The 15,501-nt window shown below is 45.7% G+C and overlaps 1 protein-coding gene across 1 annotated transcript in view; it reads right to left on the bottom strand.

The window, feature by feature from the left end:
• Positions 1-9,444, bottom strand: part of EP300 (E1A binding protein p300) — a 94,801-nt gene extending 85,357 nt beyond the window's left edge. The window contains exon 1 of the mRNA XM_010377266.2: positions 8,135-9,444. Coding sequence (XP_010375568.1) covers positions 8,135-8,228 — 94 coding nt within the window. The 5' untranslated portion in view covers positions 8,229-9,444. The remainder of the gene's footprint in view (positions 1-8,134) is intronic.
• Positions 9,445-15,501: the final 6,057 nt, after the last annotated feature.

Below are 15,501 nucleotides of genomic sequence, written 5' to 3'. Positions count from 1 at the left end.
GGAGAATGGCGTAACCCGGGAGGCGGAGCTTGCAGTGAGCTGAGATCCGGCCACTGCACTCCAGCCCGGGCGACAGAGCGAGACTCCGTCTCAAAAAAAAAAAAAAAAATACAAACATTAGCCAGGGATGGATAGTGGTGGGTGCCTGTAATCCCAGCTACTTGGGAGGTTGAGGCAGGCGAATCGCTTGAACCCAGGAGATGGAGGCTGCAGTCAGCCAAGACTGCACCACTGTACTCCTGTCTAGGAAACAGAGTGAGACTCTGTGTCTAAAAAGAAGAAAGAAAAAATCATGCTTAACACAGTTCTTTATCAAGAAGCCATTCTTATCTTGAACATTTCTAACAAGAACAATGTTTTCCATTTTCTCATTATGCCTTAAATATCTGATTTTCATTTCAATTACTTATGTACACAAGGCATCTTAATGATAGTATACATATATATATATGATTGTCCCTTGGTATCTGCTGGCTAATTGGTTCCAGAATCCACTCCCTCCACTGCAGATACCAAAATCTGAGGACGCTCCAGTCCCTGATATAAAGGAGATATGTAATATTTGCATATAACCTACACACATCCACCTATATACTTTGAATTCTTTCTATATTATTAACAATAGCTAATGCAGCGTAAATGCAACATAAATAGTTGTTATGCCGTATTGTTTAGGGAATAATGACAAGAAAAAAAAGCCCGTACATGTCCAGTACAGACGCAACCACGCATTTTTTTCCCCTAAATTGAAATTTCAATCCATGGCTGAATCCACAAACATGGAACCCACAGATATGGAAGGCTAACTGTACAGTATTTTTCTATTTTAAGCTCTGTTCCCATATTCTGATACTCCTAGAAAACCATCTTTGGATAGACGCCATAAGGCTTACTCCTAAGACTCCTCTATGAACATCACGCACTTGGCTTTCTCTTTATCCAGTCTATCTATACAGTAGTTCATCCTTATCTTCTGTTTTGCTTTCTACCATTTCAGACATCTGTGGTCCAAAATATTACAAAGAAAACTGCAGAAATAAACACTAATTTTTGTTGTTTTAGAAACAGAGTCCTGCTATGTCACCCAGGCCGGAGTGTGCAGTGGTGTGATCATAGCTCACTGTAACCTCAAACTCCTGGGCTCAAGTGATCCTCGCACCTTAGCCTCCCAAGAAGCCAGGACTACAGATGCACCTCATCACGCCTTGCTGATTTAAAAAAAAATTTTTTTATAGAGATGGTCGGGGGTTGGGAGGGGTCTCACTGCATTGCCCAGGCTGGTCTTGAATGCCTGGCCTCAAGCAATCCTCCTGCCTCAGTCTCCCAAAGTGCCAGGATTACAGGTGAGAGCCACAACAATGTTTTAAACTGCATGCCATTCTGAGTAGCCTGACAAAATCTCACTTGACCGGGTAGTGAATCTCCCCTTGGTCTAACGTATTCACCTGTATAAACTACCAGCCATTTGTCACTTGGTAGCCATCTCAGTTACCAGACTGACTGTCAGACTGACTATGGAGTACGGCAGTGCTTGAGTTTTAAGTAACCCTTATTTTACTTAATGACGGTCCCTAAGTGCAAGAATGGCAATGACAGCAATTTGGATATGCCAAAGAGAAGCTGTAAACTGCTTAAAGGTGAAAGTTCCTGACTCAATAAGGAACGAAAAAAATTTGTACGCTGAGGTTGCAAAGATCAAATCTATCCGTGAAATTGTGAAGAAGGAAAAAAATTCGTGATAGTTTTGTTGTTGCACCTCAAACTGCAAACATCACAGCCGCAGTGCATGACAAGCGATCAGTTAAGAAGAAAAGGCATTAAATTCGTGTGTGGAAGACACGGACAGAAACATGTTCTGATGACAATTATGTTCACTACTATCCAGGGTTTCAGGTATCCACTGGAGACCTTGGAATGTATTCCCCAAGGATAAGAGGGGACTACTACATATCCACTTAAAAAAAAAAAAAAAAACAAAAAACAGGCTGGGTGTGGTGGCTCACCCCTGTAATCCCAATATTTTGGGAGGCTGAGGCAGGTGGATCACAAGGTCAGGAGTTCAAGACCAGCCTGACCAATATAGTGAAACCCTGTCTCTACTAAAAATACAAAAATTAGCCGGGCGTGGTGGTGCATGCCTGTAGTCCCAGCTACTCGGGAGGTGAGCAGGAGAATCGCCTGAACCGGGGAGGTGGAGGTTGCTGTAGGCCAAGATCACGCCACTGTACTCCAGCTTGGGCAACAGAGCAAGACTCCATCGCAAAACAAAAACACAAAACAACCCCAAACCACCTATCACTGCTTTTCTTCTGGTATATTTAGCAATAAAGTTAAAAACAGTTAACAATGAACACATACTACACAGAAGCAAGCATAGTCTTAAGCATCTGATAAAGAGAATTCTCATTTATTCCTAACCACAACCCTGCAGGGTGGATAAGTAAGGTGGATTCCTATAAGGTGGGTACCCACCTTACAGGGTTGTGGTTAGGAATAAATGTGAGGAGGTTGAGCCAAGTTAAGTATTGGGCCCAAAGTTCACAGTTAATAAACACAAGTCTGGGATATGAACTCTAGCAGTCTGACTCCAATACTCATTCTCTTAGCTACTCTCTTACTCTTTTCAATACTTTTAGTTTTACACTCTCTCTCTCAACAAAATTACTTCTAATTGCTTTGGGGCATTTATAAAAAATCTGTATCTAAAAACAAATTATATCCAAATTGCTCAGAAGAGGCTTAACACCTCAATTAATATTTATCCTCAAGTGTCTCTGGGAAAGTGATCAGTAATAAAAAATTTCCCATTAAAATTTCAGAACAAAACTACTGTCTACTAAGCGAAAAAAAAAAAAATCACCTGCGAAGTTCAATGTTAAAGAATTTTTGCCGGGTGCGGTGGCTCACGCCTGTAATCCCAGCACTTTGCGAGGCTGACGTGGGAGGATTACGAGGTCAGGAAATCGAGACCATCCTAGTCAACACGGTGAAACCCCGTCTCTACTAAAAATACAAAAAATTAGCCAGGGGTGTTGGTGGGCACCTGTAGTCACAGCTACTCGGGAGGCTGAGGCAGGAGAATGGTGTGAACCTGGGAGGTGGAGCTTGAAGTGAGCCAAGATCACACTACTGCACTCCAGCCTCGGTGACAGAACGAGATTCTGTCTCAAAAAAAAAAAAAAAAAAAAAAATTTAGACTTGGTATAATTTGCTTCATTTGCCCATTAATTTTACTGCTTGCCTCACTTAAAAAAATTCAACTTTAGAAATCTTCAAAGGAGGAAACCCTAAAATCTGGACAAACACAAAAGTAGCATCTTTTACTTTTTTTTTTTTTTTTTGAGACGGAGTCTTGCTCTGTCACCCAGGCTGGAGTGCAGTGGCTGGATCTCAGCTCACTGCAAGCTCCTCCTCTTGGGTTCATGCCATTCTCCTGTCTCAGCCTCCCGAGTAGCTGGGACTACAGGCGCCCGCCACCTCGCCCGGCTAGTTTTTTGTATTTTTTAGTAGAGACAGGGTTTCACCGTGTTAGCCAGGATGGTCTCGATCTCCTGACCTCGTGATCCACCCGTCTCGGCCTCCCAAAGTGCTGGGATTACAGGCTTGAGCCACCGTGCCCGGCCGCATCTTTTACTTTTCCATTAATTGCTGGGTATATGAATTGGCAGAGTAACTCTCAAATTGTTTTTGTAAATATACCAGGAAAAAGTATTTTACACTCCCACTTGTATCTGCAATATTCTTCCTACTCTTTTTTCTCTTCGCTATTTACCACTTAATGTCCCTACAAGTACCACTTTGCATTAATTTTCAACTGTTTCCATTTTTTTCTTTTTATTAAATAGACTAAAAAGGAGATAGAAAAGCAAAGAAAAACACAAAATAATACCAAAAGGCCACCAAGGCAGAAATCTTTTCCTCCCTCCTCCCTATTATCCGTTCCCTGGACATGCCAATACGATTCCAACCTCTGTAAAAGAAGATGAACCCCTCCTGGAATACGTAACGCATACAAGAGTTACAACTTAAAAGTCACTTTATCTCATCATCAACCAGAAACAACCTTATTGAAGTCCTATAAATGAACTTACAAGGCCTTGAGAATAATTGCCAGAAAAATTTAAGGCACTTTAGTAAAATGTTTTGCAATTTAATACTGAGGAGAGCAATGCCTCACTAAATCAAGGAGCTATATCTGCAAGACTCCAGAAGCAAACTCTAATGTAAACATTCAAGCCAAAATTAAATAAAACATAGTATATCACAAGTTACAGAGTTGGAAAATAAATGGTCTTGATCAAAATGTTTTGGTTAGGATGATGAATCACTAACACACAATGGCATTTTAACAAAGTAGAGCTGATAGCCGGGTGTGGTGGCTCACGCCTGTATTCCCAGCACTTTGGGAGGCTAAGGCGGGTGGATCACCTGAGGTCAGGAGTTCGAGACCAGCCTGGCCAAAATGGCGAAATCCTGTCTCCACTAAAAAATACAAAACTTAGCTGGGCATGGTGGTAGACACCTATAATCCCAGCTACTGAGGAAGCTGAAGCAGAGAATCGCTTGGAGGTTACAGTGAGCCAAGATCGCGCTACTGCACTCCAGCCTGGGTAACAAGAGTGAAACTCTGTCTCAAAAAAAAAGGAGAGCTGACGTTTTAAAAATCCTGACCACTTATCCACTGTGTACATTAATCTACTGGTCAAAAGGCAGGTATGCTTTTATATACTATCTGCCCTGTGTCTTTGAAATGGGGGAAAAACCCAAAAAACAAAAAAAGCCCAAAACTCAGGGTCACAAAACTGTACCAAGACCAGAAGGATCTTTACCCTAATTATATGCCAGACCCTAAAATCCTGTCTTTCCTGGTGCTTTTTAAGTACATATGGCATTAAGCGCTTACGAAGCAGTGACAAAACATGTTCACTGAATAATGAAGACAACAGATGACCCTCATCATTTCCATCACTCAGATGATCAGAAACAGCTCCAAAAAATATTTCCAGGATTTGCCTAACATTAACTTTTCCAGTCTTGCAGTCATTTTTAGAAAAAAAAAAGGTTACAAGCAGCTTTCATCATCTTTTTTTGGAGGGAGGAGAAGTAGAAAAAAATGTCATTTCTCAAATGATTTGTTTTACCCTAATGATACTAAACGAAATAAAAATTTCAATGGATCAAATGCAAATACTGAAACAAGAACATAAAGGTGTGAAGGCTACAAATAAGTCTCTTCCCCATCCCAACACGTAAAAGTTGAGTTTAACTTAATTGAATCAACCTGGAAATTTCTTAGGAGAATATTTGAGTATTAAACAGAAATGCAGATGTTGAAACTTACGTACTAATTTGGTTTGTAACACTTTAGCATGTCACCCCATTGGATTCCAGTTTTCTTTCCTTTAAGGCTGACACCAGAAAGCTCTTGGTGGATATATTTACATCATGAGATGTGCAAGCCTAAATCACTTTAAAAAAAAAAAAGTTCCTACATGCTAGAATTTCGGGCTTATTTCAACCAGTTCTAGACAAAAACCATAATATCAAGGAAAAAATTTCTTTCACCCAAGTGACAACTCAAAAATCAGAAGTTACAAGTTTGAAATTTAAAGTTTTAAGAGGTGATATGCCCCCAATAACAGTTACCTGCAAACATATTACAAACTGCAGAATGCCAAAAAAAAAAAAAAAATCAAGATATAATGGTACCCCTGGCCAGGCGGCTCACACCTGTAATCCCAGCACTTGGGGAGGCCAAGGTGGGTGGATCACTTGAGAGCAGGAGTTCTAGACCAGCCTGACCAATATGGTGAAATCCCATCTCAACTAAAAATACAAAAATCAGCCAGGTGTGGTGGCCTGCGCCTGTAGCTACTAGGGAGGCTGAGACAGAATTGCTCAAACCCAGGAGGCAGAGGTTGTAGTGAGATCGCGCCACTGCACTCCAGCCTGGGTGACACAGCGAGAGACTCTCATCTAAAAAAACAAACAAAAAGGTATAATGGTACCCAGCTTGAAGTAAGTTCACAGAGCCACAGTATTTTCTTTATACTCATTTCTCCCCTCCCCCAAACCCAGACTAGTTACAATTAAAAACTGTACACCAAAGAATTCCTGGAGTAGAATCTTGATTTGGGGAGGAGGGAGGAAGTCAATCTTCATTACAAAATTTAGAAAAGTAACTAAGATAAACTCTGAGTATCATGAGTGAATGAATTAATCTCAATGTTGAGGGTTTTTTAAACTGTAAAAGCCCACTTGATACATTTAGAACTCTTGTAATTATTCAAAGATATTTCAAGTAGCAAAACAGACCGACATGGAGAAAGCAGTAGCACACCTGAACAGAAGTATTACAATACAGCTCCAAGACGAAGCTGCTCAAATCAGGACTCCTCAAAGTACATAAAAAAGTTTCCCCTACGTTCCAAGTCACTGGCTAACTCCAATGTAAAATCTCCTGCCACGTTACACCAAAACTAAAAAGCAAAAACTACCACATTACACAAATACTAAAGAAACACCACAAAAATCTACAGGTGATTAAGTGTCTAAAGATGATCTAAAAAATCCTTCTGAATGGCACTTTAGTAGGTGCAAAGGAATACAACGACGTGTGTATGTGTATGAATTCTGAAGGAAAAAAAAACAGCTAAAAAATTCCCTGGACACTACAGTACCTTCATAGAATACGTACAGATCAAAGTTCACACATAATCAATGTTACAAGAGAAACTCTGCAAGATTCCTACTGCTCAATTTTTGCAGGTTAACTTAAATTCATTTCACATCTTTCTTACAAAAGCAACGAATTCAAAGCATTAGATTCTGTCTTCCCATTTTCACTCTCTGAAATGAAGCCTACTTAGAAACATGCTCTCCAAGTTCTCCACAAACTCAAAGGGTACATTTAACTCCATTATGCACTCTCACTGGCAGATGGAGGGATGACGTTGAGCCTGTTCTCAGGGAGTTAAAGAGATGCTCCGTAGTAAAGGGGAACATCTTGTGGACTGTCAGATGGCCAGCCATTCTTCATCTTCATTATCCCAGCAAAGAAAAGGTCCTTACCCATCAGGGTAACACCATTAAACTAACTGTAAGAGAAGAATGAAGGGATGATGGAGGAAGTCTCCCTGAACTTCTCCTGACAAAGGGGCTAGTCCACAACTGAATGAATTAAAAAATCCGTAAAGCTTTTAAACGAAAATCTTGATCTCCAAGTATGTTTAAAAGTGTAAAAAGACAAAGACACACACAAACACAAAACCTAATGCACATTTTAAACTTCTGTACAATCAGTTCATGTTTGTAGTTGATAATTGGAACTCTTTCAACTTCTAACCTTGATTTCCAGGTACGTAACTCAACAAAATTGTTTATCTTTTTATTTCCCCTAAAATGAGAAAGTGACTGAAACTGCAAAGAACATGCCCCTGTTCTCTCAACCTAAAAACCTGGAGTTTCAGACATTTTGGTCTCACACCAAAGAACTGGGAGATGTGAAATGAACTGCGCTCCATATTGATTCTTAAAGCAAATAAGAAGAAAAAGAAAAAAAAAAAAGCTAAGAATGGAGGTAAGATAAAAGAATTGTTAAACTTCACCTCTAATCTGAAATCTTGGACCTCGCGCACACACAAAATCAAGATTTTCTTACACCCTATTCTTCAACATAAAATATTCTGCAAAGGAGAAAAAATCTTGAAAAGAGTGGAAAGTAGAGGAAACAGAGTAAGTACAGTAAGGAGAAAGGATTCTAAATTCTTCATTTACCAAGACCAAAAAAATTGAGACTTAAATTGCACAGAAGTTCTTACACACAAATGCATTGGCATTTCCCAAATTAAACTGCATGGGAGCAACAATACAGGCCATTTCTATACAGCACCCACTTACGAGCTCTAATTCCAGAACACACATCGATATGACATAGTGTTGCAACCAATGTATTGGGAGGCAAAGAAAATGGTTGGGCTACTGGACGTCTTCGACCCGCTCATTCAAATACCTTTAAAATTAATTAAGGGGCAGGGAACTAGAGAGAGATGAAGAAAAAAAAATGGAAGAATAAAGGCGCACCGAGTAGAAAAGATTAAGGGGAACGTGGAAGGCCGGGGCTGCCGAAACTAACCTGTGCCATCGCTGGCGGACGCCGAGAGGGCCGGAGATGAGAGTTTAGGCCGCTTGGCTGAAGGCGGCCCCGGTTCCACCACATTCTCGGCCATTTTTAATTCTTTCGGAGATACAAGCGAGGAAAACCAGAATCCTCAGGAAATCTCTTCTTCGGCCCAGGGTCCCCGCCCCGCACCCAGGGGTGGGCTGGGGGGCTCCGACGGCACCCGAGGGGATAGGGGAAGTTCCTTTTTCTCTTCGCCGGGTCTCAGTGGCTGGAGAGGGATGCGGACTCGATAGAAAAGGTAAGGGCAAGTGCGAGGGGCCGGGCCTGGGCCCAAGCCCGGAGGAGGGCACAGGAGCACAAATTCGCCGAGCGCGTCCGCTGCGGCGAATTCCCGAGAACTCGCGGCTCTAGAGGCGCAGTCCCCAGCCCGCCACGGCCGGCCCCTGCCCAGCCGAGGTCTCTCGGAGCTCCGCCGCCGCCATCAGCCTCTTCCTCCTCGGCGTTGTCCTCCTCCTTCTCATCGCCACAAGGAGGCGGGGGCGAAAAGGGGGGAGAGGAGGAGGCGACAAGAGACACTCACCTCCTCCCGGTGCCCCCTCCCGGGCCTGCGCCCCCACCCTCCGAACCCTCCTCCTGCTGCCGCGCTCCGCGCCGCCGCCGCCGCACCGGCCCCTAATGGCCGCAGAGAGCTTGCCCGAGCCGAGAGCCAGGCTGGCGCCGCCGCCTCACATCGCGCGGCGGCCGGCGGAGGCGCGGCAAGGACGCCGGGAGCGGAGCTGGCCGGACCAGAGGGCCGAGGGGGCCGGGCCGAGCAGCGCCACCCGCACGCCCGCGCCGACGCCGAGCCCACCGAGGAGGCCCAGCTCCGGCGGCGGCGCAGGCGGCCCCTCCTCGCGCCGCGCTCCCCTCCGCCTTCCTCTCCCGCGGAAAATAAATAAATACGGCCGCCGCTACGGCCCCCACCGCCGGCGGCCAGGTGCTGGGAGCGCCCGCCCCCCGGGGCTCCGCTCCGGGCCGCCCGCGGCGGCGGGCTAAGGCGCCGCGGGGCGCGGGGTTATGTAATGGTCCCCCCTAGGCGTCGACGCCGGCCCGGCTCCGGGGCCGCGGTGGGGGTGTGTGCGGACGGGAGGGGGCTGGGGGTCGCCTCAGCCCGTGCGCCCCGGGCCCCCTGCCACTGTCTCGGCCCCTGCCGCCTCTCTCCGACCCGGCTCCCCTCCGCACTCTCTCGCTCCCGCAGTAAGCACTCAGCTCGGCGTCCCGCTTGCCCACTCTCGCCCGCTCCCTCTCGCCCTCTCTCCCCCCCAGCCTAGCACACAAACAAGATGGCGGCTGTTGTTTCTTCCCTCTGCCGAATCCTCCTTACAGGCTAGCGGTAGCGGCGGCGGCCGGAAATGAGCCAAGGGGGGGTGAAAAAGGGGAGGGCCCGGGCCTCCGGAGGGAGGCGGGGCCTAGGCGCGAGCCGCTCACACAATGGGGGAAGTGGAGCCGGGGGCGGGGCCTGCTCCAATCACGGGATCCGCCCTAGGCCCCAACGCGGTTAGCGCTTCCGCAAACTCCCCCGGCGTCACCCAGTGGCTCCCTTTAAAGGGGAGGATTTTAGCGGGGGGAGGATTTTAAGGGGGGAGGGGCGGGGGCGGACTCAGAATCTATTTTCAGTCGGTGGATAGTTACGAGGGAAGGTGCCTGGCTTTGGTGTCTGCGTAAGGGACCAGTGGGAACCGGGACGACGGAACCCCGGAGCTGCGCCGAGGAAGGCGCCAAGTCGCCACTCAGGTGGCCAAATGGGAGCGCCCGTAGGGCGGCCCTGCTCTTCGGCCCTTGGGCGGCGGATCCCCCAACCCCGGTCGAATCCTCCTGGCAGGGTGTACCCACTGCCGGCTGTTCCGGGCCAGATACCCAGTGCGTCCTCACCTCTCCATTGCCCTCCCAAAGGGAGCAGTTCACATCCAAAAAGCACGTTGATTACGAGTTGTTTTCATATTCTCTAAATTTTCCTTTTCCATTTTTATTTATTTATCTTATAACGAGCACTATTACTCTGACCAGAAAACAAAAATCACAGCAGTGGGAAGATGTTTCGGCACCAGACTCAAATTCATTTATTGCCCTCCACGTGTGTCCACACGCCCCTACCAGGTAGCACTCTCACCACAGGAGCCTTTAAGTATTTTTCTAAACACGCTTGGGACCTGAAGACAGTTTTAGGGTTTGTCTTTTTTTTTGTCCGCTCCCAATAGACCAAGTTAATAAAAGATCACGTCCAGCCAGTGCCTTATCTAATGTAATTATGAGAAAAAAACCAAAAATGTGGTAAAGGTAATGTAAGGATGGAAAAAAGCAAAAATGTAATGGTGGGAGGAAACGCTGGAATATAAAGTCTAGTATGTGAGACTCCACAGTTTTGCAGCTGAGGTCGGAGACGTGGTTTCAGGTTCCTACACATTACCCTGTGTTTGGCCATGGGTAAATTGGTACTGGAGGAGGTGGCAGGGGTGTAAGTGACCCTCAAAGAAACCCCCAAACCAGTATCTACTGATACTGGTTAAAAGCTTTTTCTTGGGCAGGCACGGTGGCTCACGTCTGTAATCCCAGCACTTTGGGAGACCGAGGCGGATGGATCACCTGAGGTCAGGAGTTAGAGACCACCCTGGCCAACATGGTGAAACCCCGTTTCTACTAAAAATTAGCCGGGTGTGGTGGTGCGCGCCTGTAATCCTAGCTACTTGCAAGGCTGAGGCAGAAGAATCGCTTGAACCCAGGAGGCAGAGGTTGCAGTGACCTGAGATTGTGCCATTGCACTCCAGCCTGGGCGATAAGAGCAAAACTCTGTCCCAGAAATAAAAGAAAAAAAATAATTATTTTATTTCATATCTCATGCTCCGTAGTTGGTATTTGCGAATTGTTGGAGTTTGTTTTTTTGATATTGTTTCTGTTTGTTTTTTAAATGAATGTTGGGATGAATAAATAAGAACCTAATAGTGGGCCGGGCGCGGTGGCTCAAGCCTGTAGTCCCAGCACTTTGGGAGGCCGAGACGGGCGGATCACGAGGTCAGGAGATCGAGACCATCCTGGCTAACACGGTGAAACCCCGTCTCTACTAAAAAAATACAAAAAAAAAAAAAAAAACAACTAGCTGGGCGAGGTGGCGGGCGCCTGTAGTCCCAGCTACACGGGAGGCTGAGGCAGGAGAATGGCGTAAACCTGGGAGGCAGAGCTTGCAGTGAGCTGAGATCCGGCCACTGCACTCCAGCCCGGGCGACAGAGCAAGACTCCGTCTCAAAAAAAAAAAAAAAAAAAAAAAGCACCTAATAGTGAAGATTCTAATGGAGCAATTGAAGTTGCTGACAGGGATGGATTCTGTCCTGTAATGTTCAGGCCTAGATCACCCAAACTGCAGTAGAAAAGCAAGTAAATTTAAAAGGACAGAACCTCTTTATCTTAAAGTTGTTACAGGATGAATTCAATGTGTAGGAGTAAGATCAAGATTGGCCTTCAGGGATAATTTTGTTATTTTTAATAGTTTATACCCATATTCAGACTAAGGAGTACAAAGCAAAGAATGTTGGTCGGGCACAGTGTCTCATGTCAGTAATCCCAGCACTTTAGGAGACGGGGGTGGGAGGATCGCTTGAGCCCAGGAGTTTAAGACCAGCCTAGGAAACATAAAGAGACACCCCTATTCCCCATCTCTACAAAAGTTTTAAAAAAAATTACTTAGACGTGGTGGCGTACACAGCACCTGTAGTCCCAGTTACTCCAGATACTGAAATGGGAGAATCATTTCAGCCTGGGAAGTCAAGGCTGCAGTGAGGCGTAGTCATGCCACTGCACTACAGCCTGGGCAATAGAATGAGAGATCCTGTCTCTTAAATAAATAAATAAATAAATATTTTAAAAACCAAAGGAAAGAAATGAGAAATGTGGAGGACACCTGGAAACTTGCTCTGTCATTTCCTGGTGGGAGATTGCTTGCCCTGTTTTGTTTTGTTTTGGTTTTTTGTGAGACAGAGTCTGGCTCTGTTGCCAGGCTGAAGTGCAGTGGCGCCATCTCGGCTCATGGCAACCTCCGCCCCCCTCCCGGGTTCAAGCGACTCTCCTACCTCGGCCTCCCGAGCAGCTGGGACTACAAGCATGCACCACCACACCCAGCTAATTTTTGTATTTTTAGTAGAGATGGGGTTTCACCATTTTGGCCAGGATGGTTTCAATCTCTTGACCTCGTGATCCGCCTGCCTTGGCCTCCCAAAGTGCTGGGATTATAGGCATGAGCCACCGCACCTGGCCTGTTTTTTTGTTTGTTTTTGTTTGTTTTGAGATGGAGCCTTGTTCTGTCACACAGGCTGGAGCAGTGGCATGATCTCCACTAGCTGCAACCTCTGCCTCCCAGGTTCAAGTGATTCTTCTGCCTCCCTGGTAGCTGGGATTATGGGCATGAACCACCACAGACCCAGCTATTTTTTTGCATTTTTAGCAGAGATGGGGTTTTACCATGCCAGGCTGGTCTCAAACTCCTCACCTCAGTTGATCCACCCACCTCAGCCTCCCAAAGTGCTGGGTTACAGGAATGAGCCACCGTGCCTGGCCCCAGCTGTTTTTTCTTCTTCTTTTTTTTTTTTAAGTTTCTTTTTTTCCTTCTTTTGAGACATAGTCTCACTCTGTTGCCCAGGCTGGAGTACAGTGGCATGAACTTGGCTCACTGTAGCCTCTGCCTCCCAGGTTCAAGCAATTCTCCTGCTTCAGCCTCCCTAGTATTCCTAGTAGCAGGGATTACAGACATGAGCCACCAAACCTGGCCTTTTTTCTTTTCTTTCTTTTTTTTTTTTTTTTTGAGACAGAGTCTCACCCTGTCACCCAGGCTGGAGTGCAATGGCGCGATTTCGGCTCACTGCAACCTCCGCCTACAGGGTTTAAGCAATTCCCCTGCCTCAGCCTCCCGAATAGCAGGGATTACAGGCATGCACCACCATGCCCGGTTAATTTTTTGTATCTTTAGTAGAGATGGGGTTTCACCATGTTGACCGGGCTGGTCTCAAACTCCTGACCTCATGATCCGCCTGCCTCGGCCTCCCAAAGTGCTGGGATTACAGGCATGAGCCACCGCGCCCAGCTTTTTTTTTTTTTTTTTTTTTTCCTTTCTTTTTAAAGAGTTTCTGTAAACTTTAGGAAAAGATATGTTTAGTTTTACAGAGGATCCAGGTTGAATCAAAGCAGCATTCAAATATACCTTGCCCATGTGGCCAAAAACACTTTAGGACTAGATATAAGAAGTGGATTGAAGGAAATCTGTGGAACATCCCATGAGAAAATTCAACCAAAAGAAATCAGAGGCCATGGCCCCGGCTCTGCTGTAAATGGGGAACTCTGATGCTTGGTGCATCTCCTTGAGATGTGCTCCTCTAGCCTTTCCTCAGGACCCTGAACCTGAAATTGGCCATGTTGGAAGTGGCTGATGGCAAGAAAATAAGGATCACACAAAGGCAATCAAAGTGACTCTTAAGATGGCTTCAGAACAGCAGAAGTGAGGCTGGGTATGGTGGCTCATGCCTGTAATCCCAGCATTTTGGAAGCTGAGGCGGGCAGATCACTAGAGGCCAGGAGTTCGAGACCAGCCTGGCCAACGTAGCAAAACTCCATCTCTACTTAAAATACAAAAAAGTTAGCTGGGCGTGGTGGCACATACCTGTAATCCCAGTTATTCCAGAGGCCAAGGTACAAGAATTGCTTGAACTCAGGAGGTAGAGGTTGCAGTGAACTAAGATCGTACCACTGCACTCCAGCCTAGGTGACAGAGTGAGACCCTGTTTCAAAAAAAAGAAAAGTAGATCACGCCTATAATCCCAGCACTGTGGGAGGCCAAGGCGGGTGGATCACCTGAGGTCAGAAGTTCAAGACAAGCCTGGCCAAGATGGTGAAACCCCGTCTCTACTAAAAATACAAAAATTAGCCAGACTTGGTGGTGGGTGCCTGTAATCCTAGCTACTCGGGAGGCTGAGGCAGAGAACTGCTTGAACCCAGGAGGTGGACGTTGCAGTGAGCCAACATCGCGCCACTGCACTCCAGCCTAGGCAACAGAGTGAGACTTGGTCTCAAAAAAAAAAAAAAAAAAAAAAGAAAAATAGAAAAAGAAAAATATTTTATTAGCCAATATTGGCAAGGAAGTGGAGAATTTGGGCTTTCATACACTGTTAGTGGAAATAGAGCGTGGTACAAACTTTTAGGTTCATACTGAATGTTTATAGCCTTTGAAAATCTCAGAATCTAGGACACATTCTACAAGTGTACACAGATGTGAGCATGTTCCCTGCAGCAGTGTAATAGTCCCTCCTCTCCACCTTCCCCAACAAAGGGAAACAAACTAACAGCCTGTATGTAGGCGATTGGTTAAAAAACAAACAAACAATGGATATGATTCTCCTTATATGAGGTATCTCCAGTAGCCAAATTCATAGAGATAGAAAGTAGAACAGTGGTTGCCAGGGGCTGGGGACAGAAAGGAATCACGAGATCTATTTCATAAGTACAAAGTTTCCCTTTGAGCAGATGGGCAAGTTCTGGAGATGGATGGTGGTGCTGGCTGTACAACAGTTTCAGTGTACATGCCAATGGACTGTGCACTAAAAAATGGTTAAGAGGAAGCAGGTGTGGTGGCTCATGGCTATAATCCCAACACTTTAGGAGGCTGAGGCTGGAGGATCGATCCTTTGAGTCTAGGAGTTTGAGACCAGCCTGAGCAACATGGTGAGACCCCCCCACCACCCCGTCTCTACAAACATTAAAAAAAAAAAGTTAGGCATGATGAGGCACACCTGTGGTCCCAGCCACTCAGGAGGCTGAGGTGAGAGGATCACCTGAGCCTGGGAGGTCAAGGCTGCAGTGAGCCGTGATCATGCCTCCACTATACTCCAGTATGGGTGACAGAGAGACCCTGTCTCAAAAAAAAAAAAAGGAAAAAAAAGTTAAGATCAGAAATTTTATGTATGTGTATTTCATGAGAACTTATTAATGTTTTTTAAATGGTAAAAATGATAATTTTATGTTCTTTCTCTCGATATATGTTATTATATAATATATATAATATATAAAAATCATATATATATATTCTTTTTGACACAGAGTCTCACTCTGTTGCCCAGGCTGGAGTGCAGTGGTGCAGTCTCTGCTCACTGCAACTTCCACCTCCTGAGTTCAAGTGATTCTTGTGCCTCAGCCTCCCAAGTACCTGGGACTACAGGTGCGTACCGCCACACCAGCTAATTTTTGTATTTTTTTTTTTGTAGGGATGGGGTTTTACCGTGTTGGCCAGGCTGGTCTCGAACTCCTGACCTCAGGTGATCCACCCGCTTCAGCCTGCCAAAGTGCTGGGATTACAGGCGTGAGCC

The sequence above is a fragment of the Rhinopithecus roxellana genome, chromosome 13 (genome assembly GCF_007565055.1).
Source record: "Rhinopithecus roxellana isolate Shanxi Qingling chromosome 13, ASM756505v1, whole genome shotgun sequence".
In the NCBI taxonomy this organism is placed as follows: Eukaryota; Metazoa; Chordata; class Mammalia; order Primates; family Cercopithecidae; genus Rhinopithecus; species Rhinopithecus roxellana.
This window is presented reverse-complemented; position numbering and strand designations above follow the sequence as displayed.